Source organism: Bubalus kerabau, chromosome 1, assembly GCF_029407905.1.
Source record: "Bubalus kerabau isolate K-KA32 ecotype Philippines breed swamp buffalo chromosome 1, PCC_UOA_SB_1v2, whole genome shotgun sequence".
NCBI classification, from domain to species: Eukaryota; Metazoa; Chordata; class Mammalia; order Artiodactyla; family Bovidae; genus Bubalus; species Bubalus kerabau.
Window position 1 is genome coordinate 229,720,404 of NC_073624.1, and position 23,034 is coordinate 229,743,437.

Below are 23,034 nucleotides of genomic sequence, written 5' to 3' on the forward strand. Positions count from 1 at the left end.
ATGCCTTCAAACACCTTTATTACTTAGAAACTCCAGGCTTCACAGGGGATTTCTTACTGGATGACCCAGATAACGGAGTTGTGGGTAGAGATTACTTAGGGGGAATAGATTCTCCATTTCATGCCACCTTCAAACGTGCTATGCTTTCATGGCTTTATATATGGATGGGTTTGTGTAAGATTTGGTTAGGGCACTACGTTTTATATCCCAAATAAAACAAGTTAAAGAATTTGTTCTTAGTAGTCTGCGGTGGTATGTGGTATGTTTTATGAAACATCCATGTTTGTGTGGTATTTGTATAACCCCAGTGTCTAAGAGTGCTATGAAACTTGTACAAGATTTTAAGTTGCTTTTATGAAAAATGGCTACAATACAAAATAAGGATCAAACTTCAGTTTAATTACAATTTTTTTCCAAGGAAACATACTAACTCAGCGGATCCAACTTCTCATCTTTTAGACCTGGATAAGGCAGGACAAAAATTCTGCTTGTTTATTGAATAAGAGACACAGTAAACTAACAACGAAACTAGCTCAAAATAAGGTTATTCTTTCTGAAGGCTGCTGAATGCCTGAAGTAAGATGTTCTAGGTCAAGTAAGATTTCAATCTAATTTTAGTTCTAGAAACTGTAACTTGTGATGATCCTATTATCCCAGCTAGCTTTAGGCAAAAATTTGTTTCATTTTGTAAAAAAAGCACAAATATACTGTAGGTGTCAGGTCCTCAGTTTAGAGAGTCTCTGTGGTCTTACCTAAATGGCAGAACTGCTTCTTAGCAATACTAGCTAGCTACCTACCTCATTAAGAAATTGTTGACACTATGATTAGAAAGGGACAATTAAATCCCAACTATGATGCAGAGGCAGAGCACTGGACAAGCATTAGTGTTTGCCATCTCTAAGAACTCCCACTACATCAAACTTTCAACTCCGGATCCTTCCCAAATACAGAAACATGGAAGTGAACGACCTCAACTTCATTCTAATAGATGAGCTGCTGGGATGAGGATGACATCAGTTAACTATACTACTTGAACAGTATCCTCAGATTAGAGCCTGTTTTTATATTACAAAATTTTTAAAATTCAACACTAATAACACGGACCAAAAAGATCAAGTTCAGACTAGAGCAGTCATTCAGAAATCACATAATTAGAAACAACAACAACAAAAAAACCCCAAACAAACCTTATCCACCCACTACACTTTTAGGAAGTAGGCAGGTATCAGGAGTTAAGGCCCAGAAAGGGGAAAAGAAAAACAGACAAAAAACACAGGAATTGAACTGTGTGACAACAGTGATAAGAAATGGTACTGTGTCCTAACAGTTCTACTCCTTAGAGGTACTAAGAATGCCAGAGAGAGAAGGGAACTAGACTAGCAGCCAAGTGGCATTCGCCCCAGTTTTCCTTTTTTTCCAATTTGCAAGGAGTTAACTGCAGAATTCAGTTCTACAGTAGACCCCCTTTAGATCTTGAGTATTTGTACAATTTAAAAAACTGAAGCCCTAAGGAAAAAAATCATTTTAAGAACACATGTTGGTAAATAGCAACTAAAAACAAAAGAGATTTATTTTTGTGATGAGAAAGGATGTGTCGAGCTTTTCAGTTATTTGAGCATTTAAGAGAGTAAATGAGGTGCTCTGCAACTGAGAAGACAGACACTCCGGGGGCAATGCCAGACTCTACCCTTGAAATTAGATCATGTTCTCAATGTTCCATTTTAAATGCTAAAGCATTAACATGCAGAAAATTCTTAACACTGTTAGTTGAAAAGTCAAAATACCATGGCTAACCAGATTCATTATTAAAAATCAACAAGTGTTAGGTCTAGGATTTTGGATTGATTGATTATACCATATTCCCAACACCGAATGTTTATTTTGGAAAGGGTTAATGAATGAGTAAAAAAGATGCAATTGTTAAAAATGACCCAAAATCCCAAGAGAAATGATATAATATACACACATATATGTATATACAAATACATATACATATATATATGAACAAGGACATTTGGGTTTAAAGTTAGTAGTCAAATTTTCCAAGGACGTCTTTTTTTAACAACAAAGAGCCAAATTTTTATGTATTTTAAAACCACCTCCTCGATCTAACACTGTTAGAAATGGAAGAATTACCCAATTTTGTGTTTAATTTTTTTTCCCTGTAACGTCACTTGGTTCTTGGCTACTAACCTTTCATGTTACTCTTGGTTTTGTCAGTTTGCTTGCCTGTGGGGGTTTGGGCCTGCTGACCCTGCCCACTTGAAGAGGCTGCCTGCTGTGCTGCTTTCTGCTTTAACATTGTCCAATCAAATGTGTAGTCATATTGGTGATTCAGGGTCCTAGAAAATATAAAATTATGTTAATCCATTAACAACAAGGTCCAATTTAAATGCTCTACTGAACTTTCCAAACAGTGAGAGCATTTTTTTTTTTCTTTTGTGGTAGCTCCTGTAAGATTTCTTTCCCTATAGTTGACTTCCTTTTTGGTTAATTAATTCTACTTTTTATGCATTATGATTGGAGGGAAATGTCACCACTTTGGTCTGCTGTATTCATGAATACTTAAATCCTCTCCCTTTTTAAAAAGAAGCTGCCTCTGAACTTTTTTGAAAGGAGCAGGAGAGTGGGAATGAAGGGCAGCATGAGGGAACTCCCCAGTGGTCCAGTGGTTAGGGTTCCGTGCTTCCACTGCCAAGGGCGGTTCCACCCCTGGTTGGGAACTAAGATCCCAGAAGCTGCTCTGTGCGGCCAAAAAAAAGGAGGAGGGCAGCATGAACAACAAAAATACTGAGTCAAGCTATCAGTTATCTGGGGGAATATATATAACAGGATGGTACCCCCTGAAGACAAATCAGAGTAGACATGGAACTGTTAAAGTTTGAGAGAGAGATGTCTATGCTGACTTTGTCTATGCAAGACTTTTGTAGGATTACAGCATTATCCCTAATTCTTCTCTTCCAACTAAGATTTTTGAGTCACGTGTACTTTATTTTTCCCTTTTGTTCAAGACCAATTATGGGTTGTTTACCTAGGGACCCGAGAGTTTGGGCCTACATCTACAGTATCATAAACTTTGTCTGATATTTTAATTGTTATTCATTTTGGCATTAAACAGGATTCTCTACCAAGTTGGAGAGTCCCCAGTTCCAACAACAGTTACTTGTATCTAATACTTACATTCTACTTTGAGCATGATTCAATGGTTTCTCCATCCGAAACTACAACACTTCAAGGACATTTGGAAATAGAAAAATGTCAAACTCAGTTCCTTAACATTTCATTAATATTGGTTAGATCCACTTTTATCTGCTACTTGTCAGAACAGGTACATTGAGTGGATTGAACTAATTTCCCTCACAGGAGTTTATAGCCTTAAAACTGACCTGAAAAGAATGCGGAATAGCTGCCTCAGGTACATGTAATCCGGGGCTTCCTCAAAGCGCAGCCCACGACAATAGTTTAAGTACATGGCAAATTCTGCAGGAAATCCCTATAAGTTCAAGAGTTAAAACATAAAATTAAAAACAATTATATGACTTGTTATCCACATGAATTTAACAGAATTTCATCATCCAGACCACCTTATTATGTGTAGTATCTTTTAGTACTGGTAAAGGAAATGTTTATCCTTTTCTTACAGTATCAGGTTCTTAAATAATTTAGATATCACACTTCTTAACCTATTAGTTTATCAACATCCAGTAACTGGATGGCAACAAAGAATAACTAAAATGAGGGCTGTCATGTTCTTTGCCAGAACAGGACAATGAATGGGTACTCTTTCTCCATTCTGAAATTACTTTTAAAAATAGTAGTATAGACCTATATTAACAGAGAAGTAAAACCACCAAGAGTGCAATCAATCATACAGAGCAATCAAAATTATGATACAGATCAATCCAATGCTTCATCCTATGAATAAACTGGGTTTATATATTTTTTCCTGTAACTGTTATCATATTGCACATACACATATTCTCTTTTCCATCAAAAGAAATCCATTAAAACATTCTTCTATATTATTTCCAACCTCCCCATGAACTATTTAGAAGTTCATGGCTGGATATTATTTGACCTACTGAACATATCCTAATTAACCTGTTCCCTATAATTGGACATTTGGAGGATTCCAGTTTTTCTCTATTATACTAATAAGTACATCTATGGATATAAACTTTTTCCATGTTCGGTTTCTCAGCAAAGATTCTCAAAGATGTATATAAACATTTTTTAAGGCTATAGATATTAGTCACCAAAAGGATTTTGCCATTAGGAATGTAGAAATGCAAACTATTAAAACAAAAACTCCCAAGTCTCTTCCCCTTGAGTAAATGTGAATACAAAGGGCGATGAATTACAGAGGCAGTCTCTTCCCACAACCTTATGGTTTTGAGAAATTTCTCATATACAGAAGGTAGGATAGAATGTGTATACCTATAACATTTATTTTTATTGATTATACCGATAGAAACAAATTTAATTTTTACAAAGTACTTTTATGTTATTTCATTTTTTGGTGGACAGTTTTTAAAAATCTCGTAACAGAGCTTTTCACTTTTTAACATACATTCAAAGTCTGTATTAATAGTGTTCCATATTTATCATATGAACTTGCTTTTACAAAAGAAAACTACCAACGTAAGTGTTACCTGGTAAGTTATTTGGGTGAAATATAACATAATGACTATTTTACTCATTAGCCTAAAATTTATTGCATAATTTAAAACAAAGACTCTCAGAAAGGGTCTTATTTTCTCAACCCATCCCCTCCATTCCTGCAGATATGCAGAAAAGGTGAGAGCCAATTTGTAGGTGGCGAGAGACATAAAGACATCACCATTTTATACCCTTCCACAAAATACAATTTCAACTCATGCTGATTTCTCCCTTCTACCAGACAAATATATAATTATACATTGTTTCCTAATTATTTCAGGTATGCAACTGTCACAAAGATGACCATGTGGTCTTCTTTCTATGGAAGAGACATCATGATACAAGTATCTTTCTATTCTCAACTAACATGCTTCTGTCTATAATGTTTGAGATTTCAGAGAAATGAGCCTGATTCAAACCACCATCTATATACTACTGGACACTTCTTATTTTTGGATTGTTCTAATCTGCCTTTGTTTCTCTAACTCCTCAATATGCCAATTGTGGATATTCTTTCTTCTCTGGCACCAGCTTAGGAATAAGGAGAATATTTCTTAATTGAATTTTCTCACAGATCGGTGAGGTTCTATTAGGTAAGTTTACCTGCTCTCTTATTTTTCCTCTAATTTAAAACGGATCATAGCATGTAAACCAGAAACAATTATTTAAAATGACTCATATGTTCAAGTCATTCTTAAAGATACCAAGAATCAACCAAAAGTAAAGTTAAAACAGTAACAGCTACTCAATAGGAAGTTTAAGTTCTGAGGCTGGGAAATAAACTGTTCCTTTTTGGTTTTGGATCATTTATATTTTTAAACAAATCATCAGTGTACACTTACCTTACATAAAACTTCAACGGGTGTGGACATCTTCTTTTCGCTAATTTTTTCATATTTTTGCTTTTTTGTTGCAGCCTGTGGAGAATAAGAATCAAACCACACAGACATACTCAATATTATGAAAGATTCTTTTAGTTTAACATATTACACATAAAAGTAAACTTGAGATTCAAGAGGAATCATAACCTAGGGAAAAGAGGAATGAAAGCATAATACATTTAAAACTTTCCCCCTAAGCTGTTAACTTTTCATATGACTTTCTGCTTCCACAATGTTTTTAGCTAATAGCAAAGAGTGAGTCTAACAGGAACATCAAAATGTATGATTTAAGTAGAAATAGTGAAGTCGCTCAGTCGTGTCTGACTCTTTGCAACCCCGTGGACTGTAGCCTACCAGGCTCCTCCGTCCCTGGGATTTTCCAGGCAACAGTACTGGAGTGGATTGCCATTTCCTTCTCCAAGGGATCTTCCCAACCCAGCGATAGAACCCGGGGCTCCTGCATTGTAGACAGACGCTTTACCGTCTGAGCCACCAGGATAGGGGTTAAGTAAAAATAGGTGGAGTCAAATTTTAAATTAGATTTCTTAACCCATATTCAGCAAGGGCAAAGGTATAAGCAGATCAATACCAAATAAATGTGCCCATCATTTAGTTAACATTTACAACTGTTGTTACTTTTCCAGTGTAAAAATATTCACATTGGATAAAGCTACCCATACAACACTGAGCAATGTGTCAAGTTTACAGGTGCTCAATAAATATACAGACTATTTACCTTGAAAGAACCAATAAAGTACCTAAATAGTCATTAAATTCTTGAACACAGTAATTTATCATTAATTTACGAATACAAAAGTAATGGCAAAACTCCTAATTAATGGAAACAAGTAAAATGTTAGGACAATTAAATAATATAGAATTACTGGATAAACTAGTTCTACCGTACATAAAAGTAGACATTTTCAACATAATGGCAACACACTAAAACAAAAAGCAGGCAATTTGAATCTGGTTTACCTTTAGTCCTTGCCATGGCAGGCTGGTTCTATTAAAATACATCAAAACATATCCTAATGATTCCATGTCATCTCGGCGACTAGAAAAGAAAATGTAAATTTATAAGCTGAAGCTATTATGAAGAACATGTGAAAGAAAGCCAGGTATACAAAGAGAAATATTCCCAAGCAAGGCAAGAGAATAATTTGGTATCATGAGCAAGTAATTTTTAAAAGTTCCTAATGGGTTACTTCTAAACAAAATTTTCTCATAGAATCCAAAATTATAAAATCCAACATGATCCTGCAACTTAACTTTTACAGAGAAAAAAGAATTTAGCTCAATAACTTTCTTCTCATGAAGTCCCCTAACCTGGAAGTGTATGATTTGTCATTTCTACGCTTATTTTAAAGGACAAAAAGAAAAAGCATTGACAAAAGATGAAAGCAGAAGAAAAACTAGAATTTTTCAAGTCAAAAAATAGAAAGAGCACAGAAATTATGACCATGTTTAAACTAAATCCTTTATGTAGGGGTGGAAGAGGAGAACAGAGGATGGTCCACCAATGAAATTTTGATTCATTAGTTATCATGTAATATTTTCCATATAAAAATAACCAATACATTCTTTCCCCAAACTCAGCTTGCATCACTAATATATAAAAAGCACAAGATCACCAAAGGAAAAAAGTATTGTTTTTAGCTGCAAAAATAAAGCTGCCTTTACACTTCTAACTTCCAAGGTGCAATATTTCCTCCCCAAGAGACAAGTTACAACAAAGAAAACAAAAGGCCTCATTTAATTGGCTTCTCTGCACCGTCTACAGAAGCAGGTTAAAGGATTAATAAGTGTCTTTCAAATCTTCAGCCAAGAGACATCTTTAGATATTGTAAGAAACTAATTAAAATATTTAAAAAACCCATCAATGGCTTTTGCTATAGATTTGATAAATGCATTCATTCCAAACTCACCTTTGTTCAATACCAAGATGTGCATTGATGCTAGCATACCGAGCAGTGCCAGTGAGATTTTTATCTTCTCTGTATGGTATGTGTTGTCTTGTCCTGTTGTCTCTGTACTTTTTGGCCAAACCAAAATCAATAAGGAATAACTTTAAAAGAAAATAAAGAGACATTAGATTCCCAAGCTTACTCAGTCAAACTGCTTATTTATTAAATGGCATTTATTCTATTTTTTTCAACTATATCAAAATAAAGCATTGTAAGCAGAACAGATAATGAACACACTTAACATTCCAATAAGCTTTTACTACACCTCATCAATAAATCAGGTTTTAAAAAAATACAGTTACATCAAACAGTTGATCCCTGTCAGCTGAACAATTTCACAGGCCAAGCTCATTATACATTCAGAAGCCTGTCTCTGGAACCTCCAATGTAGTGGAGAAATGTACACGTGCTCGATAGCAGAGTTGCTGACAAGTGTGCTGTGTGCCATAATGAAGCCTGACATCCTGTTACTAGTGGTAAACAAGCAGGGGGGTAAAAAAAGAAAAAAAAACTAGACATAAGCCACCTGGAACTCTTCCATTCTACAAAGGCCACTCTTTAGTATGCCAACAGAATGCTCATTATCTGAAATAAGACAACTCTCAAAGTTTGATACTGACAACAAAACCAGAATTTTTATTTATAATAAATGAGTACTTTAAAACAAGCATACATTTCATTTTATTCCCAAATGACATTTACACATGTGATCAGCTTAAGCTTCTGGAAAATATAACAAGTTGATCTATTACTTAAGTCAAGGTGGCTTACAATTAGCAACTTAAATGAGCTAACTAAAAACCAAAGTATTAATAGTATTTCAAAACAAAATAACATTTAGTGCTGTTCCGTTTATATGATACACAGGGAATAAGATGCTCATTTATAATATAGCTAATTTTTAGAAATAATTCAGGTTTATTCTCCATGATTAAAACTTTTATAAGAAGAACAAAAAAAAGCAGAAGTATTTTTAGGGGAAAAAACCCAAAATATGTTCATATTTACCTACCTTCTAAAGCAAAATAATCTTAACTAAAAACTTTATTTAGCCTTTACCATAAAATCAATTATTAAAGTTATGCCTACAAAATTTATTAAGCAAAGCAGATCTATGTGCTCTTATACTATGTGGCCCTACACTATTCTTTTCTAGTTATACCTCAATTTGGTACTTTTTCTTCCTATTAGGCTGACACTGGGCCCCTTCTGCTACAGTTTACAGTGTGTGATGTACTGGGAAACATGATCTGTTAGGGTCTGCCTCAAAAAATAAATAAAGCAAGTTATTGATTTAAGTGGAAAAGATACCACCAAGTGCTTCTTTTAGAAAGATGAAAATACTTATTGAAGGCAGGCACTACAATCTAGCCTCAGTTAGACACTGGGTAGGAAAGACTGAGATTTGTGCTTCTGTAACTATGTTAACATTGAAATACTTATTTTCATCTAGTCTATTACAAAGAATAAAGATTAAATTATTAAATACAGATTTAATAATGAAAGTTCTTTAGTATGATTAAATGACTGAACAACTGAGTTACTATAAAATAGGAACAGAGAAATTAATGCTATAAATCACTAAGAGAAATAAGAGACTTAAAAGTATGAGCTTTAAGTTTCTTTTGATATGAAAACTGGCTCAGTACTCAAATATTAAAATGAGCAATATATACGTCTGGTAAGCAAAACAGAATCCATGACTAAGTTCTACAGATTCACAATGAAAAGAAAACAAGGAAAAACAAACACAAAAGGACACCCACTTTCACAGCATTTAAAAACTATCTCTAAGAATTATGTGAGTTATGAATAAAAAGTGATTGGGACCGATTTTCTTCTAAGGACTATCTTCTGAGATTGCTTTCTTTAGTACTCCAAAATGGAGGAGGAAACAATAGCCAACTCTGAGATGGTTAAGTCTGCCAGTGACATTCATGTCTAGATTCAACAGCTTCATGTGCAACTCAATAACCACTTTCTTAACAACTAGAAGACTCTGAGAGTTCTTTCCTTCCACAACTCTAAAGGACAAAATCTAACTTATCAAGGAAACAAAAATGAAACACTATCTTAAGTATCTGAGTCTTAGTATCAAAGTAAAAAATTACAAAGCAAATGAATTTAAAATTTTCTCCTCCTATAAAAACTGGAAATAAGTCAGGGAAAGTAATGTCACTGATAAACAGGTATTCCATTTGAAGAGCAAAACAACTGAAAACTACTTAAAAATTTAAAAGTTTAAATCTCTTTATAGTTCATTATCTAATGGTACCTATTCATGCATGCTTCTTTAGTAGCTCTCCATGCATCGAATTTAAAATGAATAAAAACATACATAAATGGGAAATGTTTACATGAAACCATGTGATACCAAGGATACAACCAAAATAGCCGCAGATATGTAAAACCAAACAAGGAAAAGTCAATATCCAATGTCATAAAATAATGTATTTTTATAGGTCTGCATATACAAAGGAGACATCTAAACTCTTTGGTGGTCAAGCTGCCTTTCTGTGGATTTTTAAACTACATGTTCAAAAATTTGTGCCTGTTTTAAAGAAAGCAGCATATTCTTCAAAGGCACATGGAAATGAGTTAATGTTGGGTATAATGGGATAACTCATTCAGCAGAGGTGTATTTTCTTCAGAAATACTAATGCCAATTTCAGGTTTTGGTATTTCAACCATTTTTCTCTTCACCAGCAGTCATATTTCCTTGCCCTTTCAAGAATTCACAGGAACACTTTTCCTTATAACCCAGAAAACCTATAAGTAATTATGCTGTAAAGTATGAGTAAAATGTGTGAATGTATATGGATAAGAAAAAACAGGGCAGTAAAGTCGCCTTACAATGTACCTAATTACCCACCATTCTCTCTCTGCCCAGTGAAGATCTAGTTACCACAGTTGGTTATTTCTTTGTCTGTGAATAATAATAAAATCTAATTTCTAAAACCTTTTTAACAGCAGGAGAACATAGTTCCTGATATAAAGCTGGGCAGTTTGGAGAAGGATTAAATGATAGCCCAGATGATACATGTGGTTTAATAAGGAAATTATAAAGTATGCTCACACATCAAATGCAAATTTTTTCCTTTTTTGATACTTATGTCAACACTTACTTCTCAGTGTATACTACTGATAAAGATTCATTCATTCAGGAGCTTCAAAAATTAAGTACCTAGGTGGTGCTGATTTTTTAAAAATTTATTTTCCCTTGTTTATCTGAAAATTCATACAGTAAATAAAGCCAGCTTCTCCATAGTAAATGAAGAGTAAGTGAAAAATTTCCTTACATTAAAAAAAAAAAAAAAAACTTAGAAATATTGAGTGTTTTATCTAGCCTGCCAAACATAAATCATTAGGTTATACATCTGTTTATCTTATTTATGTGTTATTAATGGTAATTGATATCAATTATGTTATCATTAGAATGCAGTGCATTCTAGTTCCAGAGCATATAATGTTCTTTAAGCATTTTATGCTACTTGGTTGAAGATGAGAGAATTCTCATACTGAAGCAATCAATTCTAAAAAAAACTAGATCTGAAATCTGATCTACACAACTCCTAAAGTTCATTAGGGAATGGGAAGAGTTGAGGCAGAATATCATCATTCAGCAGTGATGCAACTCCAAATTATTTTTTAAAAATTGAACAGTCTACCTTAAATCTAGCATTAGCTAAACAATATCAATTTTAGACCAACATATCTCCTCTTGTGGATGTTAGAAATCTAAACATAATCCTGTTTTCATTTAGGTTTTCTCTAAGTTTTACAAGCTTTAAGCAAAAGCCATAAAGAAATATCTTAGTAATGTTATATGTTTGCCAAGTATGTCTGAATAATGCCAACGTTAAGAGGTGCTTGAGCAAGATCTATATTCTCCAGAATTAAAACAAACAAAAATAATCAAACAATAAGAAAGAAAAGCACATGAATTTGGGATTGAGGTTGGAATAGGAGACAGTTTCAGACCTGGTTTAATCCTGAGAAAGATGGGTCCTGAGAAGTACTAACAGTCATGCTTCTTTTCCTCTTCCCCACTGGAGATTCTAAACACTAAACAGACAATAGAGGGTGGCAGTGCATCAAACAGTATTGCTTACATTGCAACAATGGCCGGCGCAGACAGGCAACACCGAGGCATTAGAGAAAGAACAGGGTAGCCAAATGCCATCCTTCTTCCACCAAGCACTGTAGGTTCTCACTTTTCCAAATAAGAATCACATGCTTAAGAACATTTGAATTCTGGAAAGTACTCAGGTTTTTAATGCCACTATATTGTGTCACTGCCTGAAACAGGGATAGCAATGGTGACATTTGGCTCTTTAATTTTTTAATACAAAACAGGGAATTTGGATCTGCAATCTTTGGTACCACAATCTGCCCTTCCCCTAAAAAAAGATTGCACAGGGGGGAAAAAATCTTCAGTAAGGAAGAGGTAGAAGGCATTTAGTCACCTTAAAATTTATTTTCATAAGCATGCAGGGATGATTACTGGAAGAGTTGAGCAAATTCACTACGGTTGGAGTAACTACTCCTAAATATCAAATTCAGAACAATTTTCCAAATAAGAAATTTGATTTTAAAAATCAACCTCAAATGCCCCCCCACCCCCAACTCTACCCACAAATAGAAAACTACTACAACGAGCTGACCAAAGAATCCAGTATCATACAACTGGCATATTTCAAACTACAATACAGAAAACACTAAAAACCAACTACATAAACAAACACTAACCTAAAATGTTCAAGAACAACATTCAGATTCTTAGGTAAAACACTGTACTTCTAACCCTAGGGTCTCTCTGAATCTGTGTAACAGCAAAGCAATTTCACAATCTTCTTTTTAGTATCTCTAAAAGAGGACACAAGATTCTAAAAAGGTTTACATATCACTGGGCAACCTGGATTTCCTAACACAACTAAGTGATTAATAAGCTATTTGGGGCAGGGTGGGGAAGCAAAGACATCATCTGGACTATCATTAAGTTTAAGACAAACCATGTACTGCAACATCAACATGCAGAACATGGATTACATGAGGATAGAAGGTCTTTAGCAGGAAGAAAATGGGAAGAAAAGGCTGGGAAATGGTCAAAAGATTAGGGTCATTCTGACAAAACTGCCTGCCAAAATTAAGACTAGTAATAGTTCAATTAAATTACCAGGTTTTAAAATAACAAGAACCTGGATGCTTCAAAGACAGAAGCCACATAATATTTAAAAAAAAAAAAGAAAAAAGATGTGACTTGGGAATGGCACGAAAGGTTACACGTAGATTTAAACACCTTCTATCATTTAAAGCTCAGCTTTCAAGAAAAATAAAATTTAACTCCTAAAACCTGGTCAGACCAACATTAATGTCTCACGCATTAACAAATAATACCACTTCTAATGGTAATGGCTCCAAGTTGGCATTCATACAGGCAAACAAAGGTAAACATTTATACCTAGACCTAAAAACATCAAACATTCCCTAATGACTAAATAAAATAGGAATGTTCCTTCCAAAAACAAAACAAAACAAAAAACACAAAAAACCCCCAAGTTGTCCTGAAGTTGAGAATTTCTATCAGATCGTCAGATCATAACATGCTTAGTGCATTGCCAATGCTGCCTGTCTGCCCGAGCTCAACAATTGAAAATAAAAGCAATTCACTCAGTAAAACTAATCATTGCAGAAAATTGTCAACACAATTAGTTTCTAACTGCAATCATGCGTCACTGGCTAAAACCCAATCACCCCGTAAGTTCAACCATTCTGTGGCCCCCAATGAACACTAATTTCATTGTATGAAAGTTCATTTCACTTGTCTACACTTTCCTTTGAACAGGAGAGAAGAGGGGTGGAGACCCCATTCAACTTGGCACCCAAATAAACTGTCAAACTACTTTTGAAACAGGTCCAAAAGTTATCCTTTTGAATACACAAATCCAAGGACTGAAGAATTCTCATTATCAACCTTGCTCAGTCAGCAAATGTTAACGCCATGGTGACAGATGGGTGGGACAGTGGTTCCCACACTGGCACAAGCACATATATTGCAAAAACCCACACTTCAGAAAGAAAGGTTAAAATCTGATTTTTAGCATTCAGGAAGAAAATTATATGGGTATATGGGTTTTTTTGTTTGTCTGTTTGCTATTCGAATGAATGAAAAATAGATACAATAATATAGATGATTACATTTCATTATAAAGCCCTTGGAATTTCATATTTCCATATAAATAACTAACTTTGGTTGGGTTAAGTTGGAGATAATGTATTTCAAGTTACTAAGTTAATGGATTATCCTTCGAGTACAATCTTTTAAAACAATTATCAATAGCAAATTCAACTTACTATGACTTTTTAAAAGACAAAAAGTTCACCAAAGTTTATCAAAGCAATTCTTGGAAGTTTTATTCTTTGTTCTTTCATGCAAAGAACATGTGACTAACCTTATTACAGTGACGCCCAATACCCATTAGGAAGTTATCTGGTTTAATGTCTCTGTGTATAAAATTCTTTGTATGCACATATTCGATTCTACTGATCATCTGGAAAAAAAGGGGAAGAGAGAAAATCAAGTTAAGTGATTTGCACTAAGAAACAAAAGAAAGCAACATACTGTGTCTCAATTATTTCAATATGTCAATCATTTTTCAAGATCACAAGTATACTTTATTAACTTTATTTAGAGTTCAAAAAGACAATGCTAGACAAAATGAAAAAGGACAACCAGCTCTGTGTTTACCTCCAGACAAATGGATATACAAGCATAAACGAGCAGTTTCCTTTGAGCTTATTCTTTCAATATGAATGATTACAAACATGACAGAACCTAACCTGATAGAAAGAACGGTTTTTTTAATTACAGAAGTAATAAATTTAGAATTGTTTCAGTTGTTGAAAATTATATAAAGTAAATGTCAATACTATGCCCCTTGAGGTACCTAGTATTACTCAGATCTATTTTTATTCTCTTCTATATGTACACACACAAACTTATATGTGCTTCAGAGTACAGGGATGTTGACCAATTGACAGATACAGTTATACATTGTTATTGCTTTAAACTAAAATAGAAGTAGTCTACTCATTTTATTTTTGTTCACTTGTTTTTAACTAATTCTATCCCAAACATTTCTGGAAGTTGGTACCATACAACGTAAGCATGTAACTTTTATACAAATGGGGACATATACATGCTGGGTTTCCTTTCTGGCATGCTTTTCCGACTCTCCCATGATTTTTCTCCATATATGTATGATCATATCCCAAAACTAACAAACATGGCATTATAACAAGCTTTTCTTAGTTTCCTGGAAATTCTGCCAAGTCAAGTGGTATGGTCTTACCATTCTTTTTAATGGTGATAAATATTCTATGGCATAGATGGAAGTACTCCCCAATTATCCCAGCTCACAGTATTAATGCTCATTATTTCCAATATTCTCTCAACAATAACACTAATATACTTATATATCCTTATCTACTAGCACTTCTATTTCTATGGGTTATAACTCCATCATTGCAGGGGGAGTTGCTGCTTTGAAGGCAAACTGATTGCCTTCAAAATAGCCTATAACAGCTCATTTTTTCAGCACTAGTGTTTTTTTCCCACTAGCAGTTATCTCAGTTTTTTCTAAATCTTGCCCATTTTCACAGGTACTGACTTCACTTGTAATTTCATAACAGTTAAAAAACCTGCTCACTTTTACTGACCTTCTGGACTTAGTACTGTACTGTGAAGTCAATCCATACTTTTCCATTATTTTTTTGGCTTGTCCTTTTCTTGTCAGTTTTTAAGAATTCTTTGCATACAACAGACAATCTTTTTATCAGTCATTTGTTACGTAAACAGATTTAAACTTTTTCTTCTGTAATAGTTTAAATTTCTAAGTTTTATCAATTATGTCTACCTTTTCCATAAAATAAAAGTTGTATTTGAAAATGTTTTCCATGTCCAAAGGCTGCCAACATTATCTTTCTGCCCATATGTTTTTGCTCTTCTCAGTAGTGTACGTCAGGACTCTATTTTTACTTGCCTGCATTTTCTCGAGAGCTTTTATCACCAAGGATATAAATTCTAACTCTTATTCCTCTACCTTGGCAAATGGCTTGTGAAGGCAAATTGTAATCTCTGGTTTAAACTATACACTCAAGGAAGAAGATGTATACAATGTTCAAATACCATCTTTAGGTACAGCAGCAATTCATATATTAAATAAGTAAAACAAAACATTTGTCTCACTTTTTGTACCAGTCAAGTACATAAAGTATTTGTTCTAGCCAAGTAATACTTATCATTAAACTATGAGTATTCACTCACAGGGGGAAGGTCAGGCACAAGATAAATTAATAGCACAAACTACAGACTACTCAAGTGTTGCCTGTCATTTACAGAGCAAGACTCAGCTGGTTCTTTTTTAAACAAATGCCTTCCTACAACCCCCTTCCCTAAAGTACATTATTTCTCTGATGTTACCAGAGTATCCAATATAGACTTTTACGACAGAACCTGTCCATTTTTCTCCACTAACTCTATGTTACAAGAGGGAAGAAACTAGCTCTTATTTTTTGTACACTCCAGTGCTAAGTACAGTTCAGTTCAGTCGCTCAGTCGTGTCCGACTCTCTGCGACCCCATGAATTGCAGCACGCCAGGCCTCCCTGTCCATCACCAACTCCCAGAGTCCACCCAAACCCAGGTCCATCGAGTCAGTGATACCATCCAACCATCTCATCCTCTGTCGTCCCCTTCTCCTCCTGCCCTCAATCTTTCCCAGCATCAGGGTCTTTTCAAATGAGTCAGCTCTTTGCATCAGGTGGCCAAAGTACTGGAGTTTCAGCTTCAACATCAGTCCGTCCAATGAACACCCAGGACTGATCTCCTTTACAGTGGCAGATCCTGAATAATGTTCACTGCATGTATGCCTATATGTTACTGAGCCTACAGAATACAAACTCTTATTAAGATTCACTCACATGTCAGTTAAAGCATATTAAGAAGTCATGTTTTATGCAAGGTCCTTGACATTCACATTTACCTGTTATCTTTGACCATAATATCTGTTTCTTCAAGGTCTGTTCCTGACCCCATTCTCCCATCTTAAAATTCTTTAAAACTGGTTTTCTTTTTTATTACCTTTAGCTAAAAAAATAAATCTAGCCTTGGGCTTTAAAACAATTTCATCTAACCTCAATCAATGCATAAATCCAATTCATGACATAAAAATTTCCATGATTTTGCTTAAATATTACCAATAGCTGAGAATCCTGTAAGAAGCATCTACTTGGTCAAAAACTGTTCATTAAATTACTTCAGTACCTTATTTTCCTCAAAAATACACCTTTTATAAGGGTTCAACACATAATACCATTCAATTTGCTTAATCAAAATTTCAATATATACATATTTATTTATATTTGCACAAACACTCCCAAAATCCTTTCTTCAAACAAAATCTTACAAAGAAACCTGTTATACTCAACACTAAAACAAATACACTATATGATGGGAGTAGCTCGAAAACTCTTAGTCTATAGGTGAATAATAAACCAGTGTAATTCATTTTTGTCTTATACCACAGGAAAACATCCACAAGACTTATTAGAGTAACAAACTTGAATGACTATACTTTTAACCCAAGGATTATTATACAGGATTATAATACTCTGGTTTCTACACTGAAATTATAGTTAAGTAGTACTAAACAGTAGCATTTCTTAGCTTTTATTCTCATAAAAGTTTCACATACCTGGTCAGCTAACATAAGTACAGTTTTCATTGTGAACCTTCTTGAACAGAAATTGAAGAGGTCTTCAAGGCTGGGTCCAAGAAGATCCATAACTAGCACGTTATAGTCTTTTTCCTGACCATACCACCTAACAAAGAGGGAAAGAGGAAGGCGTTATAAAAAGCTGATTATCACTTAACATCATCAAATTTTAAAAATGTAAGATAGTTTCCCTCTAGGTTTTTATTTAAGGTTGTTTTCCTCTATTTAGCTGATGACCCCACTTACTGACTACATTGCCCAACACAAAATAATGCATAAAGAGATTTTTTTCTGTCAAGCAACCCACTGTCCCATTAAGTTAGTACTTGTGTGGCAGCCTTAATATGCTTCTTTTTTTTTTTTTTTTTTTCTTTATTAAATGTTTTATTTCATATTGGGGGATAGCTGATTAACAATGTTGTGATAGTTTCAGGCTTAATATGCTTCTTAAGCAGGGCAGGTGAATTCTCTATCCATCCACCATTAATTCCTGTAACTGTGGGCAAGTTTCTAAACCTCACCTGGTCTTACTTTTTAATTGAAAAAATGAAGGAGATTTTTATCAGTCATTCCAAAATGTTTCAGAGAGTAAATATCCGTTTTATTATAACTCCTGTTCCACTTCCTACCAAGTTCTATTTATAAGGAGTCATATTTTTGCTTAGTTCCCGATTACAGAAAATAATCCTATTACCACAAGGATGACATTCACTTTTTATTGGAAGGATCATGCTTTAATTATCCATTGCTATATTTCTGTGGATACACATTTATCCCCAATAACTCTAGGAATATCAATCGCTAATTTCAGAGACTCCAAGGATTAGGAATCACTGCAGTAAGTGATTGCAAGTTTCTGTATGTCTCTAGATCAGATAAGGGTGGTTTCCGAAAAATACACACTATCATTTTTATTTTAAACTTAGCTAAATTATGAATTTTGCTTGAGGGAATCCCCTGGCAGTCCATGGTTGGTTGGGACCCCTTGCTTCTACTACAGGAGGCATGGGTTTGATCCCTGGTCAGGGAACTAAAGATCCCACACGCTGCATAGTGCAGCCAAAAAAAAAAGAAAACCACCACCAGCTTGGAAAAAAAACTGGCTTTTATCTAAAATGTAAACAAACAAAAGAGGAAGCTATTTTAAAGCTGTACTGAAGTGATGTCTTTAAAAACTCTAATAAGAAACTATAACTGGATTTACCATTTGAAAAGTTTACATGTTTTAAAAAACGTCTAGTGTTTTTGTTGTTATTCAGTTTCTTGATCATGTCCGACTCTTGGTGACCCCACGGCCTGCAGCACGCCAGGCTTCCCTGTCCTTCACCATCTCCCAGAGCTTGCTCAAACTCATTCATGTCCATTGAGTCAGTGATGCCATCCAACCATCTCATCCTCTGTGGTCCCCCTCTCCTCCTGCCCTCCATCTTTCCCAGCATCAGGGTCTTTTCAAATGAGTCAGCTCTTCGCATCAGGTGGCCAGAGTATTGGAGTTTCAGCTTGAACATCAGTCCTTCCAATGAATATCCAGGACTGATCTCTTTTAAGATGGACTGGTTGGAGTTCCTTGCTGTCCAAGGGGCTTCCAAGAGTCTTTTCCAACACCACAGTTCAAGAGCATCAATTCTTCGGTGCTCAGCTTTCTTTATAGTCCAACTCTCACATCCATACATGACCACTGGAAAAACCATGGCTTTGACTAGATGGTTTGATTTAGGATTAGCACTGACTGGTTTGATCTCCTTGATGTCCTATGTAAGTGTGGTCCCATATTCAGGTCCAACGAATATTATCCCTAGAATTTTATGTAAAAGGTCACAAAGGGGCTAGACTTAAAAAACGCACATTGTTTCCTACACTTTTGTTCCACCTGTTCCTGAGGATTACTTTGCAAACAGGAAACATGAATAACTACCATCAAACACACAAAGAGGAATTCATTTTCACATGTCTTTGCTGAAAAAGATAGCCTGGCTGGGAAAGAGTTTTTTTTTTTTTAACCTTACAGAGATTGTGCCCACTAGCCTAAGAAAAGCAACAGAAGTGCCAATCTGCTAATGTCTGAGATTGTATCTAAAACCGTGTTCAAAGCTTCTGTAATTTTCTCTTTTCAATCCTTTGTTTTCCATACAAGAATTCAACATTCTTCACATTCATTCCAACATTTACTTTGAAGAAAAGCTCTCTCACACACAAAAAAGGTCACAGTTGGTGGGTTTTTGGAGGGTGAGGGATAGGGGTGGAGGTGGGAAGAGAGGGGTAAAACAAAACAAATAATAAATTGAAAAATAAGTGATAAAATGAAATACGGTTATGTTCTCCTTTCCTGCTTCCTCGGTTTTGTTTTCCTTCTCTTTTTTTATCCTTTCTGTACTTAACTGCAGAGGCAAATCTGTGCTGGGAAGCTATGAGGAACTTCAAAACCAATTCTTAACATTATAAATATCCAATACTAAGAATTATGTCAATTTTTAATATAAATCTAATTTAGCTAGGTTTTAAAGAAAAAGAAATGACTCTAATCAAGAATACAAAGTATAGAAAATGCTAAGGAAGTGAGGGGAAGTCACTAAACGTCAAAGGCAAAAGAGAAAGCACAAATCAACTCTCATAAGACTACATCTCACAAGCACATCAACAAATTTGTACCAACAGCTTCCTAACAAAATTACAATAAAGTAAATTTTACAAGCATCCAACCCAAACTACAAACCTGACATGTCAAAGGCACAAATTCATACTTCGCATTGCCATGTCATCACCTAACTTCACAAAGTACTTTTTGAGAAGTCATATGCAAAGTAGGCCTTTAACAGAATACTCTCAGAATAATTAGAAACAAGAAAAATCAGATGAATTTAGAAATATACTTTAAAAAAAAAATCAAGTCATCAGGTATTTTTCTTCTTATTGTTTTAAGTGTATGAGTTTAAGCCCTGCTGGTTCAGCAGTAAAGAATCTACCTGCAATAAAGGAGACGCAGGAGACTTGGGTTTGACCCTGTGAGGAGAAAATGGCAACCCATTCCAGTATTTTTGCTGGGAAAATCCCATGGACAAAGGAGCCTGGAGGGTAAGGAATATATAACTAATTTCTCAAAACCTAAGACCTCACACCCTCCCCTGTGCAATCAATTCATCCAGTCCTTATTACACACAGATTAGGCATCACCTGTGCAATCCATCCAGACCTTATTACACACAGATTAGGCGCCAGGAACAGTCTTCTGCTTACCCAGATCATACTCAGTTTCTACCTTCACCTCCATGTTTTCCTTTTATTCTGAGAGCTTCTAACTCTCCATTTTCAATTGCAACATCCTAATATCCAGCTGTCAGAGAAATCTTCCTTAAGTAGCCTGTCTCACACAGATCTCTCATTTCACAGAATTCTCATAGCCACTGACTACTGCTTGAATCCAAAATCTAACCCCTCAAAAGTACAAATATTCAGGTATTGTTACTCTGGTGCTTCTCTCTCTCTCTCCACCTGGTAACACAGGGCTTACTGTTTGTTTTTCCTAAGTCTTCACAGAACCTGGGTAATGAGCAAGCACTAACCTGATTCTCTGAGATCATTTAAGTTTGCAGACTACCTGAAACACACCAAAGTGAAAGCCTCACTCCTGTTTCTGCCTTCAACCAGAAACTCAAGGTCCTATCTTTAGACATTTTTTAATGTATGTAACAATGTGTTGTTACTAAGTACATACACTATGGTAAGAGGCTTCCCTGGTGGCTCAGAAGGAAAAGAATCTGCCTGCAATGCAGAAGTCCTGGGTTTGATCCCTGGGTGGGGAAGATCCCCTGGAGAAGGGAATGGTATTCTTTAGTATTCTTGCCTAGAAAATTCCATGGAGAGAGGAGCCTGGAGGGCTACAGTCCATGGGGTGACAAAGAGTTGGACACTGAGCAAATGACACCTTCACTTTCACTTCACACTATGGTAGTGTGCACATTGTAGGTAACTCTGACAATTTATGAGATTAAAAAAAACTGGTTTGATTTGGACCTTATTTAGTTTCAAAACATGTAGAAGAATCAAATGACTTAATGGATGAAAGTAAAAACGAAAGTACAAGGTCTCATTTTCTGTTTCAAATGTCTTTAGACTCAGTGTTGCCTGATCAATCAAGGAAAGAGGCCAGAGAATGAGCTTGCAATTCAAAAAAATCATCATTACTTACTGAGAGCATTAAGAAAGGTACCTTAAGGTCTGACTAAAATTCTAGCAGAAGGCAAGGTCCATCTCTGATTTCATCTTGTTCTTCTAAACCCCTATCTAAAGTAATTCTAGCTAAAAAATTAAGACACATGTAAAAAGCACAAACCTAAGATGACACATGTACAAGTCACTGGGGCTGACCAAAATATGCTAAAAGAATTCAGAAAAGCAAAAAACAAAAAACAATGGGTTGAACTACATCTGTCCAAAGAAAGAAACCTAGTGAAAATGGTCTATTACCAGTCAGATCCTGAAGGAGGGATAATATTTCGATAGGGAAGGTAGAAAAGGATGTCTTAAGCAGGCGGCAAGAAGAGACACAGGTTCGTATAAAGGGGAGAATTAAGGTGACTGATACAGACTCTTGAATCCCAGGCTAATGTGCTTTAAATTTTATAGATAACCGGGAAAATATCAGTAGGGTACGTCTAGGACCTAATATAATTAAGTCAATATTAAAAGCTGGCCTTGGTATCAGTATGCAATATGGAACCTGGGGAGTAAAAGGAATGACAATGACATGAAGACCAATTAGAAGATATGGAGCTAAGGGTTTCTTTCTTTTCCCTAATAAATCTCTACAAAAACAGAAGTATCTTAAAAAAGAATGAAATTAAATATTTTAAATATTGCTGAGACCCAACGACTTCCAAGAATAGTAAACCAGTGTAATCATCATCAATACTCAGTTCAGATTAAAGCACCTAAATATGTTCCATCCCTTTAACTAGAACAATAATAACAGGAAAAGGAACATTTGTTTAACGTAGGCCTTCTCTTATGGCTTGATTAGTGTGATGGCTAATTTTGTGTGTCAACCTTACTGGGCTAAGGGATTCTGAAATAGCTTGTAAAACATTATTTTGGGGTGTCTGTGAAGTTGGCTCCAGAAGAGATTAGCATCAGAATGACAGGCTAAGGAAAGAAGATCACTCTCCCTAAAGTGCAGGACCTGAACAGAACAAAAAAGCAGAGGAAGAGAAAATTCCCTCTCTGCTAGCACTGAAATAATCACCTTCTGCTCTCAGACATCCATGCTCCTGGTTTTCAGATCTTAGGACTCATCTGGGACTTAAATCTTTGGTTCCCCTGGCTCTCAGGCCTTTAGGCTTGAAGCAGAAATGCACTACTGATTTTCCTGGGCCTCCAGCTCATATAGACCACAGGTCCTGGGACCTCTTGGCCTCCAAGACTGTGTAAGCCAATCCCTCATAATAAAACTCTATGTATAATACAAGCATATCTTTCTTTATTGCTCTTTGCAGCTTTCACTTTTTTTTTTTTTTAAACAAACTGAAGGTTTGTGGCAACCCTGTCTTGATCAAATCCACTAGCGCCACTTTTCCAACAGTACGTGCTCACTTTGTGTCTGTCACATTTTCATTATTTTGATATTTTTGTTATTATTATATTGTTGTGGTGATCTATGATCTTTATTTTTGATGCTATTATTGCAAAAAATTACCACTTGCTCAAAGCTCAGATGATAGGCTAGCACTTTTCGGCAATAAGGTATTTCAAAATTAAT

At 35.2% G+C, this 23,034-nt stretch overlaps 1 protein-coding gene across 3 annotated transcripts in view; it reads right to left on the reverse strand.

Moving 5' to 3' along the window:
* Nucleotides 1-378: 378 nt before the first annotated feature.
* The window catches only part of CSNK1A1 (casein kinase 1 alpha 1), a 40,812-nt gene continuing 18,156 nt past the window's right edge, over nucleotides 379-23,034 (reverse strand). The window contains exons 3-10 of one of the 3 annotated variants that reach the window (XM_055558198.1): nucleotides 17,262-17,388; nucleotides 13,960-14,058; nucleotides 7,469-7,608; nucleotides 6,519-6,597; nucleotides 5,502-5,576; nucleotides 3,387-3,493; nucleotides 2,230-2,342; nucleotides 379-461 (exon numbers count right to left, since the gene is read on the reverse strand). In XM_055558198.1, the coding sequence (XP_055414173.1) occupies nucleotides 427-461; nucleotides 2,230-2,342; nucleotides 3,387-3,493; nucleotides 5,502-5,576; nucleotides 6,519-6,597; nucleotides 7,469-7,608; nucleotides 13,960-14,058; nucleotides 17,262-17,388 (775 nt within the window). In that variant the 3' untranslated portion in view covers nucleotides 379-426. Of the gene's footprint in view, nucleotides 2,343-3,386; nucleotides 3,494-5,501; nucleotides 5,577-6,518; nucleotides 6,598-7,468; nucleotides 7,609-11,488; nucleotides 11,573-13,959; nucleotides 14,059-17,261; nucleotides 17,389-23,034 lie in introns of all 3 variants that reach the window. The other 2 variants (XM_055558176.1, XM_055558186.1) reach the window with 2 other exon arrangements.